At 36.2% G+C, this 24,550-nt stretch overlaps 1 protein-coding gene across 1 annotated transcript in view; it reads right to left on the bottom strand.

Annotated features, from left to right (window-relative positions):
• The window catches only part of map2 (microtubule-associated protein 2), a 128,162-nt gene that overhangs the window by 39,506 nt on the left and 64,106 nt on the right, over positions 1 to 24,550 (bottom strand). The window contains 1 exon segment of the mRNA XM_051118247.1: positions 10,046 to 10,292. Within this exon segment, the coding sequence (XP_050974204.1) occupies positions 10,046 to 10,259 (214 nt within the window). The 5' untranslated portion in view covers positions 10,260 to 10,292.

Raw genomic sequence — 24,550 nt, 5'->3', positions numbered from 1 at the left:
GAGTTTGTGGTACGCCATCAACCCGCGGTCAGACTCCTCTAGAGAGGAGAGTCACAGTAAATAATTCACTCAAAAATGACAGTTCTGTCATTATTTAGTCACACTCATGCCGGTCCAAACTTGTATGATGCTGTTTTTTTTTTGGTTGCTGCTTTTAAAAAGGTAAAAGCAACATTAAAGAACTAGCAGACAAGTCATTTTGACTGTATTACAAATACTCTGATGTTATACAACAGATTTGCATGACAAGCAGACTAAAACGTAAGTCATTATTCAATGAATCTCTTTCATAGAGCAGCGGATCACTGAAACATTGCGTTCAACTTCATAAATGAATCATCCAAGCCTCATTCTTTAATACAGCTCTTCTCTGCACAACAGAATGAGATTTGAGACAAATTTAAACAACAAATTTAATTTTATTAAATCACACAAGAGCATCGTGTGACTTCAGATGACTTGGAATATAGTGCAAAAGTCATTTGGACTACTTTATTATTTAAAAATTGTCATTTTAATAATTCTCATAAGGAAAAGAGCAACATGAAGATTCATTAAAAATTTGCTAACACTTTGCAATAACTAAATTAGTTAACGCAAACTAAAAAATAATAAACAGCAACAAATGAATTGTTCATTCTTAAAATTAAAATTAACCCATGATTTACTCACCCTCAAGCCATGATAGGTGTATACGACTTTGTTCTTTCAGATGAATACTGAAAAAAGTCCTGGTTCATCCAAGCTTTATAATGGCAGTTAATGGGTGCTGAGATTTTGAAGCAAAATAAAGTGCATCCATCCATACTACAAAGTACTTCACGTGGCTCTGGGGGGTTAATAAAGGCCTTCTGAAGTGAATCGATGCATTTGTGTTTGAAAAATATCCATATTTACAGTTGAGGTCAAAAGTTTACATCCCCCTTTCAGAATCTGCAAAATGTTAACTATTTTACCAAAATAAGAGGGGTCATACAAAATGCATTTTATTGTTTATTTAATACTGATCTGAATAAGATATTTCACATAAAAGATGTTTGCATATAGTCCACAAGAGAAAATAATAGTTGAATTTATAGAAATGACCCTGTTTAAAAGTTCATGTGCTGTTACCTAAATGGTCCACAGCTGTGTTTTTTGTTTAGTGATAGTTGTTTATGAATCCATTGTTTGTCCTGAACAGTTAAACTGCCCATTGTTCTTCAGAAAAATCCTTCAGGTTACACAAATTGCTTTTCCAGCATTTTTGTGTATTTGAACCCTTTCCAACAATGACTGTATGATTTTGAGATCCATCTTTTCACACTGAGGGACTATTACAGAAGGTTCAAACGCTCACTAATGCTTCAGAAGGAAAAACCATGCATTAAGAGCGGGGGCTTAAAAACTTTTGAACAGAATGGAGACATTGGTACATTTTTCTTATTTTGGGTAAATACCATTTCATTTAATACTGTCCTTTAGAGGCTACAGAAGATAGCTGCATGTTTCCCAGAAGACAAAATTGGTTAAATTTACCATGAACTTCAAATTCAAAAGTTTTTACCCCCTGCTCTTAATGCAAGGTTTTTACTTCTGGAGCATCAGTGAGCGTTTGAACCTTCTGTAATAGTTGCATATGAGTCCCTCAGTTGTCCTCAGTGTGAAAAGATGAATCTCAAAATCATGTAAACTTTTAAACAGGGTAATTTTTATAAATTTAACTATTATTTTCTCTTGTGGACTATATTTAAATATATTTTATGTGAAATACCTGAAATACAGAGATTTTTCTATTTGAAATCTGCATTTACATCTAGAAGACGTATTTGTGTTTCCTATCAGATGTCAACTAGACGTCTATTAGATGTCTTTAACATGTTTATGATATAGAAGTATGTAAAACTGACATCCTGTCAGATGTGTGTAAACAACAGATGCTTTCTAGATCAAGTGATCTTTAACAGACATCTTGCAGACGTACGTGCGCTGTCTGGGCTATTATTTCGGTCAAATAATTAACAGTTAGCAGATTCTGACAGGGGGATATAAAATTTTGACCTCAACTGTAAAACTTTATAAACTAATCTCTAACTTTTGCTAATTGTCGTACGTACATTCACGAGAGAGTGGTGTTACAGCAGATCATAGGAAGGTAGGAGTAGGCGTAAGCTCCAGTGAGAATATGCTTGTCTCGTGAGAAGCAAGTTTTGTTCACAGCAAAAGAAAATCAGTCTCCTCTTGGCTTATACTGAAACCCTCAGACATTATTTTTTCTCTCCTACAATCCACCCTAACATTTGGATGGATGCACTTTATTGGACTTTAAAATCTCAACACACATTCACTGCCATTATAAAGCTTGGAAGAGCCAGAACATTTTTTAATATAACTCTAATTGTATTCGTCTGAAAGAAGAAAGTCATATACACCTACAGGATGCAGGATGACTTGAGAGTGAGTAAATCATCGGGTAATTTTCATTTTTGGGTGAACTATCCCTTTAAATTAAAGTTAGTTGAAGTTAACTACTCAAGTCATGTTACCTTTATTTAAATAGTGGTTTATACAATACAGATTTCAAAGCAGCTTTATGGTAATAAACAGGAAGCTACAATGGGGCGTTATGGTAAAGCATTAACAAAATTTATACGCTTTATGCTTTGCAGAAAAAAAAAAGATTTTTTGCAGGGAACAACATCAGAGTGAATAAATAATGACAGGAGTTTTCAGTGAACTGTTTCTTCACTCAAGTGTTTTCATCTACAAATACAGCTGCTAAAGTCTAATAAATTGCCTGGAAAAAGATGTTTACTATGTAATGATGAATTTGAAATAACAAATTACATAAGCTGATCTTCACAGCCAATTACAGCATGACTCAACAGGAGGGCAGAGACTATAACCATGACCAGAGAGTGAGTGAATTGATTCATTTATATATATATCTAGCTCTCTCTGGTCTAATAATCATTCCCTGACAAAACAGATGAAACCGTACGGCCTGTCAGCTTTTTCCCACTATATTTTTTAACATCTCTCTGTAACCGCCTACTTTATCGTTGCACCATGCAGTAAAGCAGTGTCACTATAGATTCACTTTAAGGGTAAACCTGACCAGTCTATCAGCGTCTTTGTGTCTGACAGATGTGCTGGTGTGTCTACCCAGCATCCCCCTCTCTCCCCCCTTGTGCCTGTCCACACCCGTCTGCGAAAGATGTGCTCGGATTGCTGATCAGATGGCTTTGCCTCCAGCACACAATAGCTCACATCTCTGAGACATCAGCACACATAATAAGTAAATACCCCAGAAAGTAGCTCAAACACAGCCACACACAAGAAGATGAAGAATACTGCATGACACACATCTGTTATTTACATGGACAGTCATATCTTCCCCTTAGACATTGTTGCAGAAATCAAAGTCAAATCTATTTGCCGGCACTTTTAGCAAACATGCAATACAGACACAAAAAATCTGTGCTATTCCACAAGTGCAAATACGCTAACAACCGGTTATTATCAAGTAGCGATGCCACTTAAGCCTAGAGATAGAACCTCTAACCAACAACCAGTTGGAAAAATCAAAGCTCTTACCAAAAAGTGAGTGCCGGTTATCTGGTTGTCTGGAGGCAAATGCTTCCCTGTGCACTCTTAGTCGTGTCTGCCTGCCAAAAGCAAGCCGGGAAGGAGGAGGGGGACGGCTGGTACTCCATGCCAGGACTCCCCCGCCAAAGAGCAGAGCTGTTGCCACAGCAACACACAGCCTGGGCCCAATCTGAATGGTCTCCCTGCATGCTTCGGCTGTGGGTTTTGCCGCCCTCGGTGTGTGAGTGACACACAGCCATAATACTGACTCTCTGCATCTGTGCTGCTATCTCATGGTTACTCTAAATCAGTGGATCTCAAACCGTAGATACGTAGCATGTAGTTCATGATATATTCCAATACACCACTTCACAATAAGATGTAATTTAGTGTTGCATCAGGTATCTAACTAACATTAAACTCTTTTACAGCATTTTTTATCTACTGTAGGTAGTATATGTAAATATACCACTGTTCATTTTTGATTCATGCTTGTTCAACTTGAAACAATAAAAATGTTTAGTGTACTGTAGAACTGTTTAAATAATGAATTAAGTTAATTAAAATTATTGTTTTTGCCTGGTTAAGAAACTTAATCTTTTCAAACATATTGAGTGACGGTGTTACCAATTTCAAGTGGTCAATGGGTTGTAAAATAAAATAAAATAAAATAAAATAACAAATATATATATATTTTTTTTAAATAAAATAACTCATAACAGTAAATTCATTCCTGAATAAAGCAACAAAATTTGAGGTTTAATTCAAGTCTGTTATGTCTAGTTATGTCAAAGTTTCACACCCTAAATGTAAGCATAAAAATAAAATAAAATAAAATTGATGCTAAAATTATTAACTAACTCATAACAATAAATTAATTGTCATAAAAAGCTAGATTTGATGTATAATCCAAATTTATGTTGTCTAGTTATGTGTCAAAGTTTCATAATAAAATTTATTACATAATTTAAATTAAATTAAATTAAATTAAATTGAGTTTTTATGTAATTCACACCATTCTTGTGCACCATTCCAGGCCGGCACGCTTTTCAGTCCAGCCCCTATAATTCAAGCCAGCAGCTGCCTCAGCAAGCATTCTCTCTCGCTCTCTGCTTCTCAAGTGTCCCGTTCTTTATGCAAAGCAATGTCATATGTCGCGCTGTCAGTATCTCGGTCTAGCGCCTCTTGTGTGTCTGAAGGGCCCTTGTACGTGCTGGCCTTGCCAATGCCCCTTGGCTCAAAAATCTCACCATCACGGAGTCACAGAAGCAGAGAAACTATTTTCAGGGAAGGTCTTTCTCTCCACAGGGGCACATCATCAGACCCGCTCTATAGAATACAGCAGTTTTGCTCACATCAATAGCAAACTCAGAACTGAAATATGAAAACACAACCTGGAATCATTAATTAAACACACAGACGTAAGCAAAAGGAACAAGTTCGCTTGCCTCACAGTGATTTATAACGGCAGGTTTGTTAATGAGAAACGCATGAGCGATGTTAACACACAACCCTGGCTGAAGGATCATTAGCATTAGAGTTGGGAAGTCCATATCCATCATTCACTGTCAGGGATTGGTGCGGTGATGCTTTCTGCCTGGCTTTACGCTGTATTAAGTATTTATGGAGGTGACAAGGGAACTGTGATGATTTATACAGAGGACAGAGATTACTGGAAAGCACAGGCATTTTATTAACACATAAAACTGCTAAGAAAAACATATGATACGTTGCCTACTGTACACTTCACTATTAGAAGTGACATATACAAGGGGTAAACTGTACATGAAGAGAACGGTATCTAGAAAAATGGATTCTGTATATAAGATGTATTTTTCATTTTTTTTTCAGTATACATTTTGATATTCTTAAAAATAAGTCATATAGCAAGGAATCAAATTCTCTTGATCTTTTAAGATGAAAGAGCTGATGTACTATGAAAACATACTATAACATTTAAAACTCAGAAAAGAGCAGTTAGTAAAACTAAGCTGAAAATGACTTTTTCTGCAACTTTTTCTGCAACCCAGTCATGGTGAGGTGACAAGGATGAAGTACAATAGCTGCTATTCTGCCTAAAACAAGAAAAACTAATGTGGGAAAACTTCCATGACCTCAGCACAGTTGCTCTTAAAAAGTGCATATGCAGTTTTAGGTGAGCTGTCATACTATATTTATATTTGATTGAGATGTGTGCAGACGTCAGAGCATTGCTTAGGTAAGTGCAGAAGGGCACTTAGAACAACCTGTTATGCATCTGTCTCTTCATCTGTCCATCTAACTTTTCTCCCTACCTTTCATCTACACATTTCCACAGCAACATTTCTGCTGATGTGTCCGTTCTACCACTGACTGGACTCCCAGAATGCCTCTGCTCAACCCCTCCTGCCCTGTACAAATTCTATCATCAGTGCAAAGCATATGACAAAAAAAAATTACAAATATATCTGTTAAAGCCAAAGTGATAGTTCACCAAAAAATTAAATTCTGTCATTAATTACTCACCCTCATGTCCTTCCAAAACCGTATGTCCTTCGTTCATCTTCAGAACACAAATTAAGGTATTTTTGATGAAAGCCGAGAGATTTCTGACAGCACGTTCAACTACCATGTTCAAGGCCCAGAAAGGTAGTAAGGACATTGTTAAAACAGTCCATGTGACATTAGTGGTTCAACCATGATGTTATGAAGCTACGAGAATACTTTTTGTGTGCAAATAAAACTAAAATAATGACTTTATTCAGCAATTTCTTTTCTTCTGTGTTGTGATTTCATAAAAATATCATAATTTGTGTTTCGAAGATGAATGAAGGTCTTACATGTTTGAAATGACATAAGGGTGAGTAATTAATGTCAGAATTTTCATTTTTGGGTGAACTGTCCCTTTAATTCCTTCCTGTAGACACAAGTGTCATTAAATGGAGTGAAAAATGTAGATATTTGCATTTCAACATTTCACCCCAAAATCTAAAGGAAATGTTAGAAATCCAGGTAATTTACCACAGAAATATGATGTCTTTTAATGTTTGTGATTGTTATAACACCAGCTGTGGTCCGATCTCCCTAAAATTGGCATGCTTGTTTAGAATCACCTGTCGCATGTGCTAACCATGTTTCGTGAAGTTTTGATTTTTCCTCTAGGCTTTAGAGGCTATTGGGTATATTTGGACAGGCCCCTTTTCTAAATGACTCCATTATAGTGTCCCAAAGGGCAATTTTTTTTTGATAATTATTGACCAAGACAAAGAATTTGCAGTGTTTTTTTTCCAGATTGAGCAAAAAACCTAGGACTAGTTCGCAAAAGTAGTTTTTTTGCATCTTCTCCATCATTTAACAAATCATTTGATTGACTGCAGTGGTTCTAGAGGCAAAGTTGTTCGGAATAAGGAGGTCTATCGTATGAGCCATGTGTATGTGTGAAAAACTGCACAATATACAATCGTTTCCATCTTTAAAAATGCAATATCGCCTTTGTGCATTTATAGACACTTGCGGCACTTTGGACAAAGACTGTGTGTAACGATTTTCATGTCGATAGCATACAGTATTTAAAGGGGTGCTATTATGCTTTTTTACTTTTTAAACTTTAGTCAGTGTGTGGTATGTATCTTTGGGCATAAAAAAAGATCTACAAAGTTACAAATCTCAAAGTCCAGAAAGTCTTCAAAAAGAGATATTTCGTTTTTAAAAAATCTACTTTCAAGAACTACAACGAACAGCTCCTTTGGACTCCAGCGTTTGTTTTCTGGACGCAATGATGTCCATTAGAATATCATTAAATTAAATCCCGCCCACGGAAATTCGAATTGTTGGGGGGAGGGTAGAGATGAGGTGGGGGATTAGCCTAATTTTAGCGATGCAGTGCAGAGAACGGCTTCAAGGAGCTGCAGTGCGGTGGGTATAAACACAAGCATTGACTAGAGTGGCCGCTTCAGAGCTGTAACACACCACAGACGTGTGCAGTGTGTGGTAAGAGATTTATTTATCATACAGTGTAGATAGCTTCACTTATACATAGCTTCACAATAACGTGAGTGTTTTTTAAAGTGCATAAACTATCACTAGAATAGGCTAGGCTAATCAGTGATGATGTTCTTTGATAATGTTAGGCTGCTTTTAGCCTTATGCTGGAGTTGGTTTCGGGCAATGAAACTAAGTATGTACATAATTAAATACATTAACACCATAACATCATGTATAAGCGATCTCGCAGGCTGATGATAGGACCCAACACTACTGTAGCGTATTATTTACTCACCCTCCAAGCATCCTAGGTGTATATGACTTCCTTCCTTCAGACGAATGCAATCGGAGTTATATTAAAATTTATCCTGGCACTCCCAAGCTTTAGAACGGCATAGACAGGTGTTTCTCCTCATCAGTCCAAAACAAGTCCAATAATGTGCAACCATCCATAATAAAAAGTGCCTCACATGTTTTTGTTTTTCAGAAGGCGGGCCTTCATTAAACCTGGAACTAATCGAGCCTTATGTGCCAGGCTGAGAGAAATGTATTTTTAAATAATGTAAATTATGTGAAAAATAATGCGTTTTTTGAACCACCAAGATTTGAAAGTTTGTTCTAGCACACCTCCAAAACAAAATCAAGAAAAAGAGCATAATAGGACCCCTTTAAGCATTAAAACTGCATTAATTTTCACTCCACCACTTAGTAGCCTGTTAGTAGAAAAAAATGTATATGATTTTATTTTGTGCTTTTGGAATAAAATCTGGGGTAAAGTGTATTGGAAATGTGAATAGTCATAAAATAATCTTATACATGCACTGCCATTCAAAAGTTAGCAAGGTTTTTAAACGTTATTGAAAGAAATCTGTTACGTTCATTCATTTAATCAAAATACAATTAAAAAGTAATATTGTGAGATATTATTACACTTATAAATCACTGTGCTCTGTTTTAATATATATTTAAATGTAATTTATTCCTGTGATACAAAACTAAATTTTCAGCATCATTACTCCAGTCTTCAATGTCACATGATCCTTCAAAAATCATTCTAATATGCTCAACAAATATTTCTTACTACTATCAGTGTTGAAATAGTTGTGCTGCTTAATATGTTTGTGGAAACCATAATAAAACACTGTTCTTTGATTAATAGTATAATAATAATAACATTTGAAATAGAAATTTTGTTGAATAAAAGTATTAATTCCTTTAGAAAACTTTTTATCAGAAGTGTATTTTTTGAACATCAATTTTGGGGTGAAATTTTTGTGAGATTCTTTGTTAAATGCCTGTAAGTGTGCACGTGTTCTTCTGCCTGTGTGTACTTGTATACTCTTACAAATGTACATCAACTCCTGTATTGTTTGTGTGTGTGTAATAGCCAGTTATGATCCATCATTACAGCGGTAATTAACAGCAGCTCTCCCTCCCCCCACACAGGGTTCACAGCAGCAGCTCTCACTATCAGAAGGTTGCCATGGCAGCTACTCCCCTGCAATTTACTCTGCCAAACCTTTGTTCAGCATCCCTGCAATCTTTCCTTTTACATTTTTGTGCTGACATGAGAGAAGTGCCACCTCATTTTCTTCTTCGTACACCCCTGAGGCCTCACAAATACCCAGACAGAAAAGCTCTGGCCTAACTTACTTCCTCATGCCAGAGTCGTCTATACTCTCCAGTCTCCAAAAACAAGATTAAACTGCTTCGGAGACATAAGTGCAAATGTACGACACACCATGACTTTTAAAATGGCAACACACTGTTATTAACCCTAGTCTGTCATTGCAATGGGAAAAACCAGACGTAATTGTTCACTCTTGGCTAATTATGTAGTTCCTTTCGCTTTACATTAATAGCTGTCATGCACGATGGAATGCAGGGAGCATGTGCTATGCTTCATGAAATATAGTATGTAGTTTGGCTGCTCAAAACTACAGGATCTATTATAACATTTCAGTCATGTTGAGCCTCCAGCAACAGAAACTTTGAGTTTGCAACCACTTATGCAAAATATATAAATACAATAAAATAATACACAGTGTTGTTTTTGCTTTTGACCTCTTGACCTCTAGTTTCAACCTCAGACAGCAGTGTCTGATCTGTGCATATTGCATGAAAAATCTCATCTGCTGGCTGAAATCAACACTTTTAATTCACTCAAAGTGACTCACATGCATTATTTTTTTCTCCATGCTGGTCTATTATTGTAGTTTAATATATTTTAAGTAACACAGCCTCCTCCTGTCTAAGTGGGCAGTTCTTGGCCAGAAAAAACAGCAATAGGGACCAGACGCTACGCCACAAGTCACACGTCTGCCTAGACGAGACTATTTGACCTCTATCATATGACAACTTGGAAAGGCAATCCTTAACAACTTACACTTCAATTGCAGTGTAATAAACTGAAGTCAGAGCTAATCATCTAGCACTGATTGAAGACATCAATCATACAAGTCCTAGGGATTCCTGTGGACAGAAGCTCAAGTGAAAGACATTTTCTGGCTCTCACCAGCAGTCACAGCGTGTCCAGAGGTGAGGTCTCCGTTGAAGCCGTTCTCTTTGGCGTAGGAGGTTGCAGAACCAGCGTGAGCACCGCCAGGCTGGCAAGTCCTGTAGGTAGAAGAGAAGCCGTTCTCTCCATGCCCACCTGGGGGGGATGAGCCCTGTGCTCCCGGAGATGACCACTGGGGGCCGCTGTCCTCAGGCTGCCGACCGTCTGCCATCTGAACCAGAGGGGAAGGGGTCACTCCTTACTCCTGAAAGATCAATTCGATATTTTTAAAGTCAATTAAAATTCATCATCTACTCGTGTAGAAGTGTCAGTGAAAGAAGGTATATTCAGATAATATAAGATTACTACTAAGTAAATACTGCACATACAGCTGAGGTCAAAAGTTTACATACACCTTGCAGAATCTGCTAAATACTAATTAATTTACCAAAATAAGAGGGATCATACAAAATGCATGTTATTTTTTGTTTAGTACTGACCTGAATAAGATATTTCATGTGAAAGACCTTTACATATAATTCACAAGAGATATTATAAAAAGGATCCGGTTCAAATGTTTACATGCGGTTGATTCTTGTGTTGTTACCTGAATGATTTACAGCTGTGTTTTTTTTAATACTAATTGTTCATGAGTCTCTTGTTTGTCCTGAACAGTTAAACTGCCTGCTGTTCTTCCGAAAATCCTTGAGGTCCAACAAATTCTTTGTTTTTTCAGAATTTTTTTGTGTATTTGAACCCTTTCCAACAATGACTGTATGATTTTGAGATCTATCTTTTCAAACTGAGGACAACTAAAGGACTCATATTCAACTGTTACAGAAGGTTCAAACACTCACTGATGCTCCAGAAGGAAAAACAATGTATTAAGAGCCAGGGCTGTAAACTTTTGAACAGAATAAAGATGTGTACATATTTCTTATTTTGCCTAAATATCATATTTTTTTATATTTAGTACTGCCATTCAGAAGTTACAAAAGATCCTTACACGTTTCTCAGAAGACAAAAGTTTTGCCCTGATCTTCAAATTCAAAAAGTTTTCACCCAACCGGCTCCTAATGCATTGTGTTTTCTTTCTGAAGCATCATTTTATAAATTCAGCTATTATTATTATTTTTTTAATTTTTTTTTTTATTTATTTTTTTTTTTTTTTTGTGGACTACTGATTTTACGTTAAATATCTTATTCAGGTCAGTACTAAATACAAAATACTGCAACATGCATTTTGTATGATCCCTATTATTTTGGTAAAATAATTAACAATTTGCAGATTCTGCAAGTTGTATGTAAACTTTTGACCTCAACTGTATATGCTCTATATATCAGAATGCAGTCTACAAAATATATTAAAGGGACAGTTCCCTAAAAAAAAAAAAGAAAATTCTGGGTCAGAAAACTCTCAGATTTCATCAAAAATATCTTAATCTGTGTTCTGGAGATGAACAAAGGTCTTACGGGTTTGGAATGACATGGGGGTGAGTAATTAATGACATAATTTTCATTTTTGAGTAAACTGTCCCTTTAACAATGAAGATTAAAACAATATTAAACTACATTATGCCCTCATCACATTGCATCAAATTCATATATTATTTAGCATATTATATATAGTAAGAAAAAAAAAATACTTTTACTGAACAAAGAAAGCACTAAATTGATCAAAATTGACAGTATATTTATAAAGACATTTGTAATGTTACAAAAAAAAGGATAATAATATGACTAATAATAAGAAATATTTTTGGCTGCTGAAATTTCAGCTTTGGCATCACAGGAATAAATTACATTTTTAAAATACATTAAAATAAAAAAATGTTATTTTAATCTGTAATAATATTTTACAATATTACCATTTTTAAAGTATGTTGATCAAATAAATATAGCCTTAGTGAGCATGAGATTAAAAAAAAAAAAATAACCCCAAACCTCTGAATTCTTAACACTTAAAATATTATAATTATAGTACTTGTTATATAATACATATATTAAGTATATGTAATGTTTAAAATGATTTTAAAATAATTCCAATTTATTTTTAGCAGTCCTACCAAATATTGAGTAAAATCTTCAAATGATAAAGAGATGCTAATATTAATTTTCCTTATAACCAGGATTACATGCCATCACTTGAATTTTACATTACATTTGCATAATCCATTTTCAATTAACCTGCCCCCAAACAACACATAAAAAGAAAAACTGCTTATTAACTTTACACATCGTCTCTTCCTTCCTACATGAGCAATTGCTAAGATACAAACAGGACCAGACAACATCAGTAGGTGCCAGATATAATTTGCTCTATATTGAAAAGTCACACTCTGACAGCAGATTCTTGAAAAAGGACAGCAGCATGTCAGTGTGAAGTGCACTTTCTTCACATCTTCCTCACCTGTCACAACATATATGAAAAATGAGGGTAAAGAACGGAAGAGCAGCCTGTATTTTGATGATACACTTGACAGAACATGTGTTTCCACTGATTTTGGTGGGTTATTGCAAATGTCACAGTCTCCTGTCGGCTATGTAAGGAACACGGGCAATGAAGATACAACATATACCACAACAAGGGCATTTACCTTTCATAAATAAGAAAGAAAGAGTGAGACAGAGAGGGCGAGCCAGGCCGATCCAGTGTGCCAGCAATTAAAGCTGGAGTTTTAAAGTGCAGCAGTAGCTTGTAAATCTTAATTTGTAGTGTCTGCTCGTGTCTGAACTCTGCCCTCTATCTCTCTCTCTCTTGCTTTTGCCCTGAAGTGGATTTTTAGATGACTTTGGGCCACCAGAGATGTTTATGATATCTTAATTGCTCTGTGGGGTTGTTGAGCAGCACAAGCGTGTTGGAGGGGAGTGTGCCTGCGCTGCTAATGGAGGCTTTGATCAGCCACGACTCATTCCTTCTCTCTGACTGACAGTAACTCCTCGAGGGAGGACGCCTTCCTTCCCTCGCACTCCCTTTCAATCTCAATCCCTCACTCGGTGTTACTGAGGGTCTTTCTCGAGGCTTTTAGGATTATTGCAACTCGTTGATTATAGGAAAAGTTTCTGTCTGATTGCTTGGAGTAACTCCTCAGCAAACCTCTGTGAATCCTGGTGGAAGGAAATGACTGTGTAATCCAAAATTAGGTATTATGTTACTTGAATTTAGTGGTGTTGCTAAGGCAAGCATCACTTTGCTAATATATAGGGTTACATAGGGATTTGGGCAAATCGCCAAACCCTAAGTACTGCATTTCAGCATGTCCTATGGACATAAAATCATGCGGTTTGATGAGGAGGGGTGTGCTATACTAAGTAGAACACAAAATGGGCAAAAGAACCCATAGACTTACATTGAAGTAGAAACCCAAGCCATTTTAAGTGACAAGTATTTGCCAAAAAAATTATACATAAAATATAAAATAATGAAATATAAAATATTAAAAAACGAAATAAAATATATATATTTAATGAAACAAATTATATGACGTCAGAATTGTGAGATAACTCGCAAGTAATAAAGTCAGAATTGCTAGACATAAACTTGTAATTCTGAGATGTAAACTCACAATTCTGACTTTTTTCTCAAAATTACGTGACATAAACTTGCAATTGTGAGTTAAAAAGTCAGAACTGAGATTTTAACTCACAATTCCGACTTTTCTCAGAATTGCAAGATATAAACTCGGAAATCAGATTGTTTTTTCTTAGAATTGTGACATAAACTAGCAGGTCTAAGACATGAAGTCAGAACTGCAAGACATAAACTCATAATTTTGAGATATAAACTTACAATTCTGAATTGAATTCTCATAATTCTCATAAAAAGTCTGAATTGCAAGAGAAAAACAATTCTGGCTGTTTTTCTTAGACTTTTCTCTGAATTGCGAGATATAAACTCGGAAATCTGACTTTTTTCTCAGAATTGCATGATATGAAATCGCAAATGCGAGTTATAAAGTCAGAAGTGCGAGATATAAACAATTATGACTTTTTTATCAGAACTGCATGATATAAACTCATAAATGTGAGTTATAAAGACAAACACAATTCTGGCTGTTTTTTTAGAATTGTGATATAAACATGCAATTCTGAGACATGAAGTCAGAATTGCATGATATAAACTCACAACTGCGAGTTATAAAGTCAGAATTGCAAGACAAACTCGTAATTCTGAGATATAAACTCACAATGCTGACTTTATTCTCAGAACTGCATGATATAAACTCACAATTGCGAGAAATAAAGTCAGAATCGTGAGTTTAAAGTCACAATTGCGAGTTTATTTCTATTCTGACTTTATAGCTTGCAATTGTGAGTTTATATCACGCATTTCTGAGAAAAAAGTCAGACTTGCTAGTTTATATCTCGCAGTTCTTGTTTTTTTTTTTTACTATATTTTATGTATTTTTGTGAGTTTATATCACACAATTCTGACTTCATGTCTCAGAATTACAAGTTTATATCTCACAATTATGACTTTATAACTCGGAATTGTGAGTTTATATTTCACAATTCTGAGAAAAAAGTCAGAATTGTGAGTTTGTATCATGCAATTCTGAGGAAAAAAAGTCAGAATTGTGAGATGTAAACTTGCAAATGTGTGAAAAAAGTCAGAATTGTGAGATAAAAAGTCACAATTACTTTTTTTATTCTTTATTCAGTGATGAAAATGGGCTTCCATAGATTCGAATGCTTGGTTGTTGTTGTTTGTTTGTTTTTATGGCTATTTACAGAGTCTAAGGTTGACACAGAGACAGCTGTTATACTGCAACACTTACTTTCAGTGATTTCAGTGATTAGAATTAATTTCTTATGTGTTGCATTCGATACAAGACATTCACTGCACCTATTAGAAACAAACATTCTGATTGTAGAATAATGTTGCAGATTAATGACATCAATTCTCATATGTAGAACATTTAGCTTAATTTAACTTGTAAAACCAACTGCAATTGCCAAGGGCAATGCCAAAGACTCACATGAGTGACTCATCCATATCATCACTGTCATTTATGCTAAATTTCTAATCATCTAACAGATCGTCCTCTAACAGCAAACCTCATGTGCTGAAGGCCAGATACACTGAGACTACAGTCTGATAGCTCGCTGGGTATCAATGGTGCCGCAGTCATGACAGAACCCCGCTGAGAACTTGATTAACCGGGAATCGTGGGAAAGCATTAAACCTAGCACTAAAAATTCAATCTAATGCAGCACTCCCACTGGCACTTTGCACCAAAAGTATTTCAAATATGTGGAGTTGAAAACTGTTTTACAAAGTTTGAAAAATATTGAAACTCCTGACTGAATAAAAACACCCCCATGTCATCCAAGATGTTCATGTCTTTCTTTCTTCAGTCAAAAAAAAATTACGTTTTTTAAAGAAAACGTTACAGGATTTTTCTCCATATAGTGGACTTCAATGGGGATAAGTGGGTTAAAGGTCCAAATTGCAGTATCAATGCAGCTTCAAAGGGATCTACACAATCCTAGATAAGGAATAAGGGTCTTATCTAGCGAAATCATCAGTCGTTTTCTAATAACAACAACAAAAAAATGTATATACTTTTTTAACCACAAATCCTTGCCTTCCATTGCCAATGGCCACTGCTGGTCATGTCAACTCATATCGCCAACTCTCACTAAAAATAAATGCTTCTGGTCTCTTCAAATCACTGCATCTGTGAAAGTGTCTCCAAAGCAAAAGAAAAAGACAAGGACATTTACAACAGCTGAAGACATCTCCTTCAGAGACTTGAGTTATTTATTGCGGACTGACAAGGACTCTCTTTTTATTTGCTCAGAGAAAGCACTCCCCACAGAAAATCAGTACACAGGTCATGCCTCAATGTCACTCTGTAGCTTTCTCTCCCACTTCGCAGTCTGTACATGATCAAGGTCGCATCAAGCCTTTAGGTACACCGGCGCACTCACAAACACACAATTTTGTCAATCTCACTGCAACAGAGCACTGAGCACATTACAGTATGAGCATCAGTGCAATATTTCTCTGAGAAACAGCACACTCTGGTGGACAGCAATGGCAGTAACACTCAATAAGCTTGAGGGGGATTTGAAGCGACAGCAGGTATGGTACACTGGGCAAGGTACCAAGTCTGAGAGCCAGGCTTCTGATGATCTTGATCTAGAGAACGTATGCTGGGCACTGTGAAAGTACCAGGCGTGAGGCCAGCCAACAAATCCGACCTACCAGCAAAGATGCAGAAGGCAGGTCCAGAGTACTGCTCCCCAAACAATTGTGATGACTTACTAAAGCCAAAGACTGTGTTAAGAAGAGCAAATGGACTGCTTGTAGAAAAATGAATGGGGGAAACCTTTCAAAGCAGCAAAACATTTACATCTATGCATTTAGCAGATGCTTTTATCCAAAGCAACTCCAATAGACGAGCATAAACAATCTGTCACAGAGCCAGCAATATTCAGTGTACAATGCCAGGTCTATTATAAAGTCAGATTAGGAAACAAGCTGAGCAGAGAATGCAGATTAGAGAGAGTTGTAAGAAAGGATGTCCCGCCTTTAAGCCCAAGAGCCAATCGTCTTACTGCTAAAGGCGTTGTATTGCTCTAGAAATCACATTTTTGTAGGCCAAAAATGTGCATCCCTGCTAAAAAACAATGGAAATCATTACAGAAATTCTAATGGTTTTCACTACAAATACCATTACAAACCATCAACTTTTAACCATTAAAACCACTAAAATGTTTTTTTGTAGTGTGTTTCAGACCTATTCCATTAGGATTTAGTAGTTTTAACAAGCCACCAACAGAAGGTGACAAATTACCAGTAGAAATCCACAGGATCCATATGGATATTTTTATTACAAAAATGCATCGATTCACTACAGGAGGCCTTTATTCACCCCACCGAGCTGTGTGGAGCACTTTTTTTATTATGGATGGATGCACTTTATTGGACTTGTTTTGGACTGATGAAGAAAAACACCCACCTATTGCAATTCTAAAGCTTGGAAGTGCCAGGATAATTTTTAATATAACTCTGATTGGATTCATCTTAAAGAAGGGTTTTTTATTTAGGGGACCAGAGACTGTGCTTGTTTCCTCATCATCACTGATTATCCCTGCATCACTGCAGCGCTCTATTGGCAGGACTGACCTGAAATGATTTCAGCTTTAGAAGCAAAATGCATAATACTTTAGTCTGATTTTATTACCAATTTGATGTTTAGCCAACAGTTTTGGAGAGATTTTAACATTTCCTCATACAAATAGATACAAGCTATATTTGTACAACCATTGCCTAGACAAAAAAAGGCATCCCAGGGCATTTCCCAAATGCCCACGATTGGACAGACTTACGTTAAAAGTGATTTCGCCAAAGCTATTAAAAATAAACATAACTCGAACATTTGAGCTGCATCTGATTCCACAATTCATATCAAACTAAACCCATATGCCATTTGTTTATTCTCAACAAATCCATTATAAATCCACAAGGAAAAAAACTGAGCTGGAATAGAGAAAACAGCATCACAAGCATCTGTTTATGACTCTCTGTGTATTTGAGATTTTGCAGCACTGCAGGGCCACTTCCTGTACAAGCAGACAGAGATGGATGAATAACTGATACAGTGGATATCTATGAAAAGACAACTTGCGTAAAGGGCCACAACACATTCTCCGTTCTCGGCCTGCCGGGCTAATGCGTGAAAGTGAACTTCAGCAGAAACTAGGTTGATCATCACGCATCCCCCAATGTAAGCTTTGTGGTGCATTCTGGGAAATAAGCACCACAGGAAGCCAACCTGTCTGCTGGTCCCCAGCACAGAGATTAAGTCAAGAACAGGACAAGCTGTTACGCTGTCCTCAGACGACCCCCAAAACCAAGCGTTCCTTCTAAAAATAGAAGAAAAACATGACAGGATATCAAAAACATGCACTTCATTTTAACATCCACTTCCTTTAAAAATACTTTCTGCTTTTCGGTATAAACTCAGAGCAACTTTTTCACTGTTGCGCTAGTCTACAAATGCTTTTAAGCAATTGCTTACACATAAATTTAACTATTGTACAAAGTAGGATCAAATTTGACTCTGAGTTAATAAATTTGAACCTAGATGATTCATATCACCCACTGATACAGTTGTCACAGTAAATAAAGAGAAGCCGAACTTGTAGCTGATAATCCGCCTATAGCTGGTGCCATACCAAAATTGAACCCCATGCCCCCCAGGTAGTCCCAGCTGCGATTGGTGGATGAAGTGTGGCGCTTAGGAGCACGCTCTAATTGGCTGAGAGAGGATGGCAGTCGGACGAGCCATTTCTTTCAACCCAGATGGAAGTGACAGCTCTGACCTTCTTTTTTTCCCAGAAAGGGAAGCAGGAAAAAAATCTCAAACTCTCCCTGGGTGAACCGGAGCCAGTTGGCAGACATCTACGCCCCTGGCGCTCGCACGTCCCTGAGCAGACAGTGTGATATGTGCACCCTATCCAAACCCTGCAACCTTTAGGGGTGTCTGTGAAGCTGTGAAGTCAAAGCCCCAAACTGTTTTGGTAGGGATTTTGTTCATGCTGTCAGAACTCTCTACTGGGTATGGCATTAAATCGCCCCAGAAGAAGATGAACATTTGCATTGACATTCAAAGACTTTAACTTTTCTATTCCTAAAGTTCAAAATAACTCGTGATAGATCCCAAATTTGAATAGGCGCACCACGGCGGCTGGGATTAATCCTTGGAATATGGCACGTACTGACAGTAAACAGTATTTGAATAAACGAAAAAGCAATTGCGTCTGGATGAACATTAAATCCAAACCCACACGACAGTAGAAATCCTCACTTAAACCCTTGTTTAAACCCTTTTGTACACCATTTGAAAGCTATTCAAGCACGTGGCAAATATGCGAGCAAAAATATGCAGTGGAATTCATATGGAAATACATGAAATCCATATGGAAATGCTAATGGGGTGCATTCACCAATAAATAAAGGTTCTTTATCAGTGTTGATGGTTCCATTAAGAACTTTTAGTATCCATGGAACCTTTCCATTGCACGAAAAGTTTTATAAACTAAAAAATTCTTTAGATTATTAAAATATTCTTCACATTAAAGGCTGGAACACTTCATGACTTTTACAGTCTGGACAAGTCGACACTAGATGATAAAAGTCAGAGCCAGTCTGTAGATTTTGGACTTTGGACAGATTCACAGAATATCACAAAGTGTATGATTAGTACAGACTCTGATTTCTTAGCTTCGGACTTGATTCTATTAACGCAGAGGATATCAAACAGGTTTGATATTCTGAGCTGATTTTAGAACACATATTGTTTTCATTTGTCATGTGTCTCCTACCAATGAGTCACGCATTTTGTTGCTAGAAGTTGTTTTCGGCATGACTCGAAAAGTCTGTTAATGTGTGATCCTCATTTGGTTAGTGTGTGATGCCCAGTTTTTCTCTGCAACCATTTACAAAATTGGCAAGTGTACGATGCCCAGTGTTTTAAAATATTTTTGTTGTTTAGTTGTATAGTACATTCCAGGAATTAAAGTTCACTTCCAGAATAAAAGTTTCCTGATAATTTACTTACTTACTCAGCTTCAAAGGGCTCTACATAATCCCAGCCGAGGAATAAGGGTCTTATCTAGCAAAACGTAAAGGCTGTTTGACTTTCTTTGCATGTTTGCTTTGGTACTTCTGAAAACGTCAAGCTTGACCATTCCACCGTGACTACATAATGCATGAAGTCGAACTAGTGCAAAACAAACATTTATGGTTCAGAAGGTTATTTTTTTTAGAAAATGAATGACTGTTTAGCTAGATAAGACCCTTATTCCTTGGCTGGGATTGTGTAGAGCCCTTTAAAACTGCACTGAAATTGCAATTTGGACCTTCAACCAGTTGGCTCCCATTAAAGTCCACTATAAGGAGAAAAATCCTGGAATGTTTCCCTCAAAAACCTTCATTTATTTTTGACTGAAGAAAGAAAGATATGAACATCTTGGATGACATGGGGGTGAGTAAATTACCAGGAAATTTTTATTCTGGAAGTGAACTAATCCTTTAAGAAAAATGTTCTTTTTTAAGAACTTTGTTAATTCAAAGGTTTGCTGGGAAACTCAAAATTGTTCTTCTATCGCTGCAAAACTATTTGCAGGTTCCTGAAAAAATGCACCTTCAGAGGTACAATATTTGTCACTGGGACAGGACAATATGTAGCCCTAAAAGGACCGTTCACCCAAAAACAAATATTCTGGCATTTATTTGCCGTCATGTCCTTTCAAAGCTTTATGCCTTTTTTTTGTGAAACAAAAGAAACATATGGAAGCTGTTTCCGCTACTGAACAAAAATAAATAAATAAATAAATAAATAAATAAAGGTAATAGTGACTTTTTACAAAAAGTTTACATCTTTTTTTCTCAGAAACTGTGTTATACAAACTCACAATTCAGACTTTTTTCTCCAAGTTCTGATACACAAACTTGCAATTGCATGTCAAAATTGTGAGATAAACTAGCAATTCTGAGAAATTAAGTCAGAACTGCGTAATATGAACTCCCAATTGAGAGTTTGATTTATGAGATAAAGTTACAATTCTAACTTTTTTTCTCAGAACTGCATGATATAAGCTCACAATTGCAAGGAATAAAGGCAGAAATGCACTATAAAAACTCGCTATTCTAAGCTTTTTTCTAACAATTCTGACTTTTAACCTCAGAATTGTGAGATATAAACTTTATAAAACTTTATAAAACCCAATTTTGAGGGAAAAAATACTGATATGTTCTCAGAATTGTGAGTTTGTATCTCACAATTCTGACTTAACTTGCAATTGACTCAAAAAAAGTGACAATTGTGAGTTTATATCATGCAAATCTGAGAAAAAAAGTCAGAATTGTGAGATAAGAGTCCTCTTTTAAATATTTTATTTAGTGGCAGAAAAAAAACTGCTTTTGTTGATATAATTAAAGTCAATGGGGTCAAAAGCAAAGTCATACAGGTTTGGAATTATATGATGATGAATGAATGATGACAGAATTTTCATTTTTGACTGAACTGTTCTTTCAGTGTACTAATATGCATCCTTTAGAAGTAGATAAGGTACAAAGCTATATACCTTTGGAGGGTAATGCAGGGTACTGTCGTACCTTAAAAGTCTTTTTCTGAGAGCACACATCATAAATGCAAAAACTCAAACTGTCAGTCACATCACATGCACCACTACTAATACATGGATTTTGTGCCAAATTCCAAGTCAAGTGTTTAAAAACACTCAGCTTGCCAAGACAAGCACTGAAGAGCTTCTACACACGAAAGTAATCTACATAAAGAGTACGCTGGCAGTTGCTGCTAACTGCAGGTTAAATATGTACTATCCTTCATTCCTTCCCCCACTCTTCCTCACTCCATACAGATACCTGGCTCACTCCACTGCAGCTGCATTGCAGAGCTCTCGGTGCACACATACACACTCCAAAAGGAAGACAGAACTGCAACTGGACTATGTTAGATGTGGACTGAATGGTGTTACTGCACAGTGTTGCGAAATGAGGACACTGATGCAGGTTTTTACGGGCCTTTTTATTTGCTACAGGAAGAGGTTAACATAAACCTGTGGGTTTTATTTAGATAAAGAGACTGCCTGTCGGCCAAAGTGGAGCGGGCAGCATAAAGAGTGATACATCATGTTCTATTGAAACACAGCTGAAGTACCGTTTCCTCTTGAATTATTCACTCAGGACTGTCACAGTATCTGTGAGAAATTCAATCTACCAAGCTGGGCATTCAGTATCCTGTCAAACATTTTTTGTGTTTCTACACTGTGGAGAAAGCTTATCCACACTGTCAATATCATTTAGGATTGGGTTTTTGTGTGATTTATCAAGCAATTCATTGTATAAGTTATTATAAAGAAAAAAAAAAGATATTTGTATTGAATACAAACTCAGTCTCTAAAACTTTTTGTTGTCTGTGTTGTTTGTTTTGCCTGATGTCATCTGGACCATACAGGTGGGGGAAGTATTAAAATATTAAAAACACAAAAAAGGTGTGCACATCTCAGAAACCCAATGAGGGCTCAGGTGCAGGACAAAAATGGGGCAAATACAAGCAAAAAAACAAAACAAAAAGACAAAATGTTCACACACTGATATAACTGCTTCAAGTTTATTAAACTCCAAACTTTTTTGAAACATGTACAATATTTTGACCATCAGATCAATATATATATATATATATATCACAATTTTTGGCATTGCCATTAAGTAATACACTAATTCAGTGCTGGTTAATGTTAATAGCATAAATTGCACCAACAATAGCAAATAATCAAATTGAAGTAAATTCAAGAAAACTCACTCAAAACATATCAAAAGTGTGTGTATTACCTGCTGACACTCTTTCAGGACAGGGGGTAGACCTTCACAATCCACTTTAAACTACATTCAGGCTAAATGTTGGTAAGGAAACCCCGCTTTTCACAATACAATCTACTCCTAAAATACAAAATTAAGACCTGTCCTACATATTCATACAGCTGAGGTCAAACGTCACCCTTTCAGAATCTGCAAATGTTAATTATTTTACCAAAATAAGAGGGGTCATACAAAATGCATGTTATTGTTTATTTAGTACTGACCTGAATAAGATATTTTACATAAAAGATGTTTACATATAGTCCACAAGAGAAAATAATAGTTGAATTTATAAAAACAACCACGTTCAAAAGTTTACATCCCCTTGATTCTTAATACTGTGCTGTTACCTGAATGATATACAGCTGTGTTTTGTTTGTTTAGTGATAGTTGTACATGAGTCCCTTGTTTGTCCTGAACAGTTAAACTGCCTGCTGTTCTTTAGAAAAATCCTTCAGGTCCCACAAATTCTTTGGTTTTTCAGCATTTTTGTGTATTTTAAACCTTTCCAACAATGACTGTATGATTCTGAGATCTATCTTTTCACACTGAGGACAACTCATATGCAACTATTACATAAGGTTCAAACGCTCACTGAGGCTTCAGAAGAAAAAAAAACATGCATTAAGAGCCGGGGGGTGAAAACTTTTTGAATTTGAAGGTCAGGGTAAATTTAACTTATTTTGTCTGCTGGAAAACATGCAACTACCTTCTGTAGCCTCTGAAGTACTAAATGAAAAAATATTATATTTAGGCAAAATAAGAAAAATGTACACATCTCCATCTTGTTCAAAAGTTTTCACCCTCCAGCTCTTAATGCATCGCTTTTCCTTCTGATGCATCAGTGAGCGCTTAAACCTTCTGTAGTAGTTGCATATGAGTCGCTCAGTTGTCCTCAGTGTGAAAAGATGGATCTCAAAATCATACAGTCATTGTTGGAAAGAGTTAAAATACACAAATTCCTTTATGTGAAATATCTTACTCAGGTTTTTTTATTTTGGTTATTTATATTGGTAAAATAATTAACATTTCGCAGATTCTAAAAGGGGGATGTAAACTTTTGACTTCAACTGTATGACATTACAGAAGTAAAAATGGGTTCTGAATGCCATTTCATGTCTACCTTGAGAATCCTAATAGGCTAGCCTAACAACTAAATATCCTTTTTAATCTTAAAGTCCTATTTTTGGTATATTTGTACAGAATTTCAGGTTCTTAGCAGATTCTTTAAGATTCTTAGGATGCTTTCAAATAATTCTATTAGAAATCCTACACATTCCTTCTGGATTTTTTTAACTAGCGACAGTAACATCACTCATCTAGTTAACTTGCATAAAACTCATCACAAAAGAGTGACAAGTGTCTATGCATATTATTTTGTTTTCCCTCTGGTTTTCCTCTAATTTTAAAATGTAAAATTGTATGCTGCGGGGGCTGGAGCAGTTTAAAAATTCACAGTGGGACTATTCGAATCTGCAATACGAATGATACTGCTATAGCATCTTACACATGCAATTAAAGCCTGCAGGCTAGATTACACATCTGCTGTGAAACCTGTTGAAAACAAGCTTGCATAAGTGTGGTCGTGACACTGCAGTATGCACCGCTCTGCACTGCCTACGGTCTTGATATGGATGCTAGTGCGGCGGAAAGGGTTATACACTAGCAAAAACGGAAAAACTAAGAAAGATTTATTAAATTATGTTGTGTATAGATGCCAAATTAGTTTCAAATCTTCATTCACACAGCATGATACAATCACTGGAATATCCTCTAATGTGTGACTCATGGCTGACTCATAAAAAGAAAACTGGTGGCTTAATCCAAAACATTACAAGATTAGCCTTTCTGCTAATCTTTATTTATTGGTGAAGATTAGTCACATGTATCCTGTAAATGAGCATGCATTTAAAGTTTATCAACATGTAAACACTCAGACATATATGTGCAAACATCTATAAAATCAACAGCTGCACGTGTTTTTGTCAGCTGAGGGAGGAAAAAACATGACAGGAATCTCATCTCTTTCACACGTCTCTGTGTGGGCGTCCGCACATGTGAACATCGACCCGCCAAGCCACGTCCTACCCATCAACACGAACGTGTAAACATTCATTAGACCGATC

Source organism: Labeo rohita, chromosome 9, assembly GCF_022985175.1.
Source record: "Labeo rohita strain BAU-BD-2019 chromosome 9, IGBB_LRoh.1.0, whole genome shotgun sequence".
Classification (NCBI taxonomy): Eukaryota; Metazoa; Chordata; class Actinopteri; order Cypriniformes; family Cyprinidae; genus Labeo; species Labeo rohita.
This window is presented reverse-complemented; position numbering and strand designations above follow the sequence as displayed.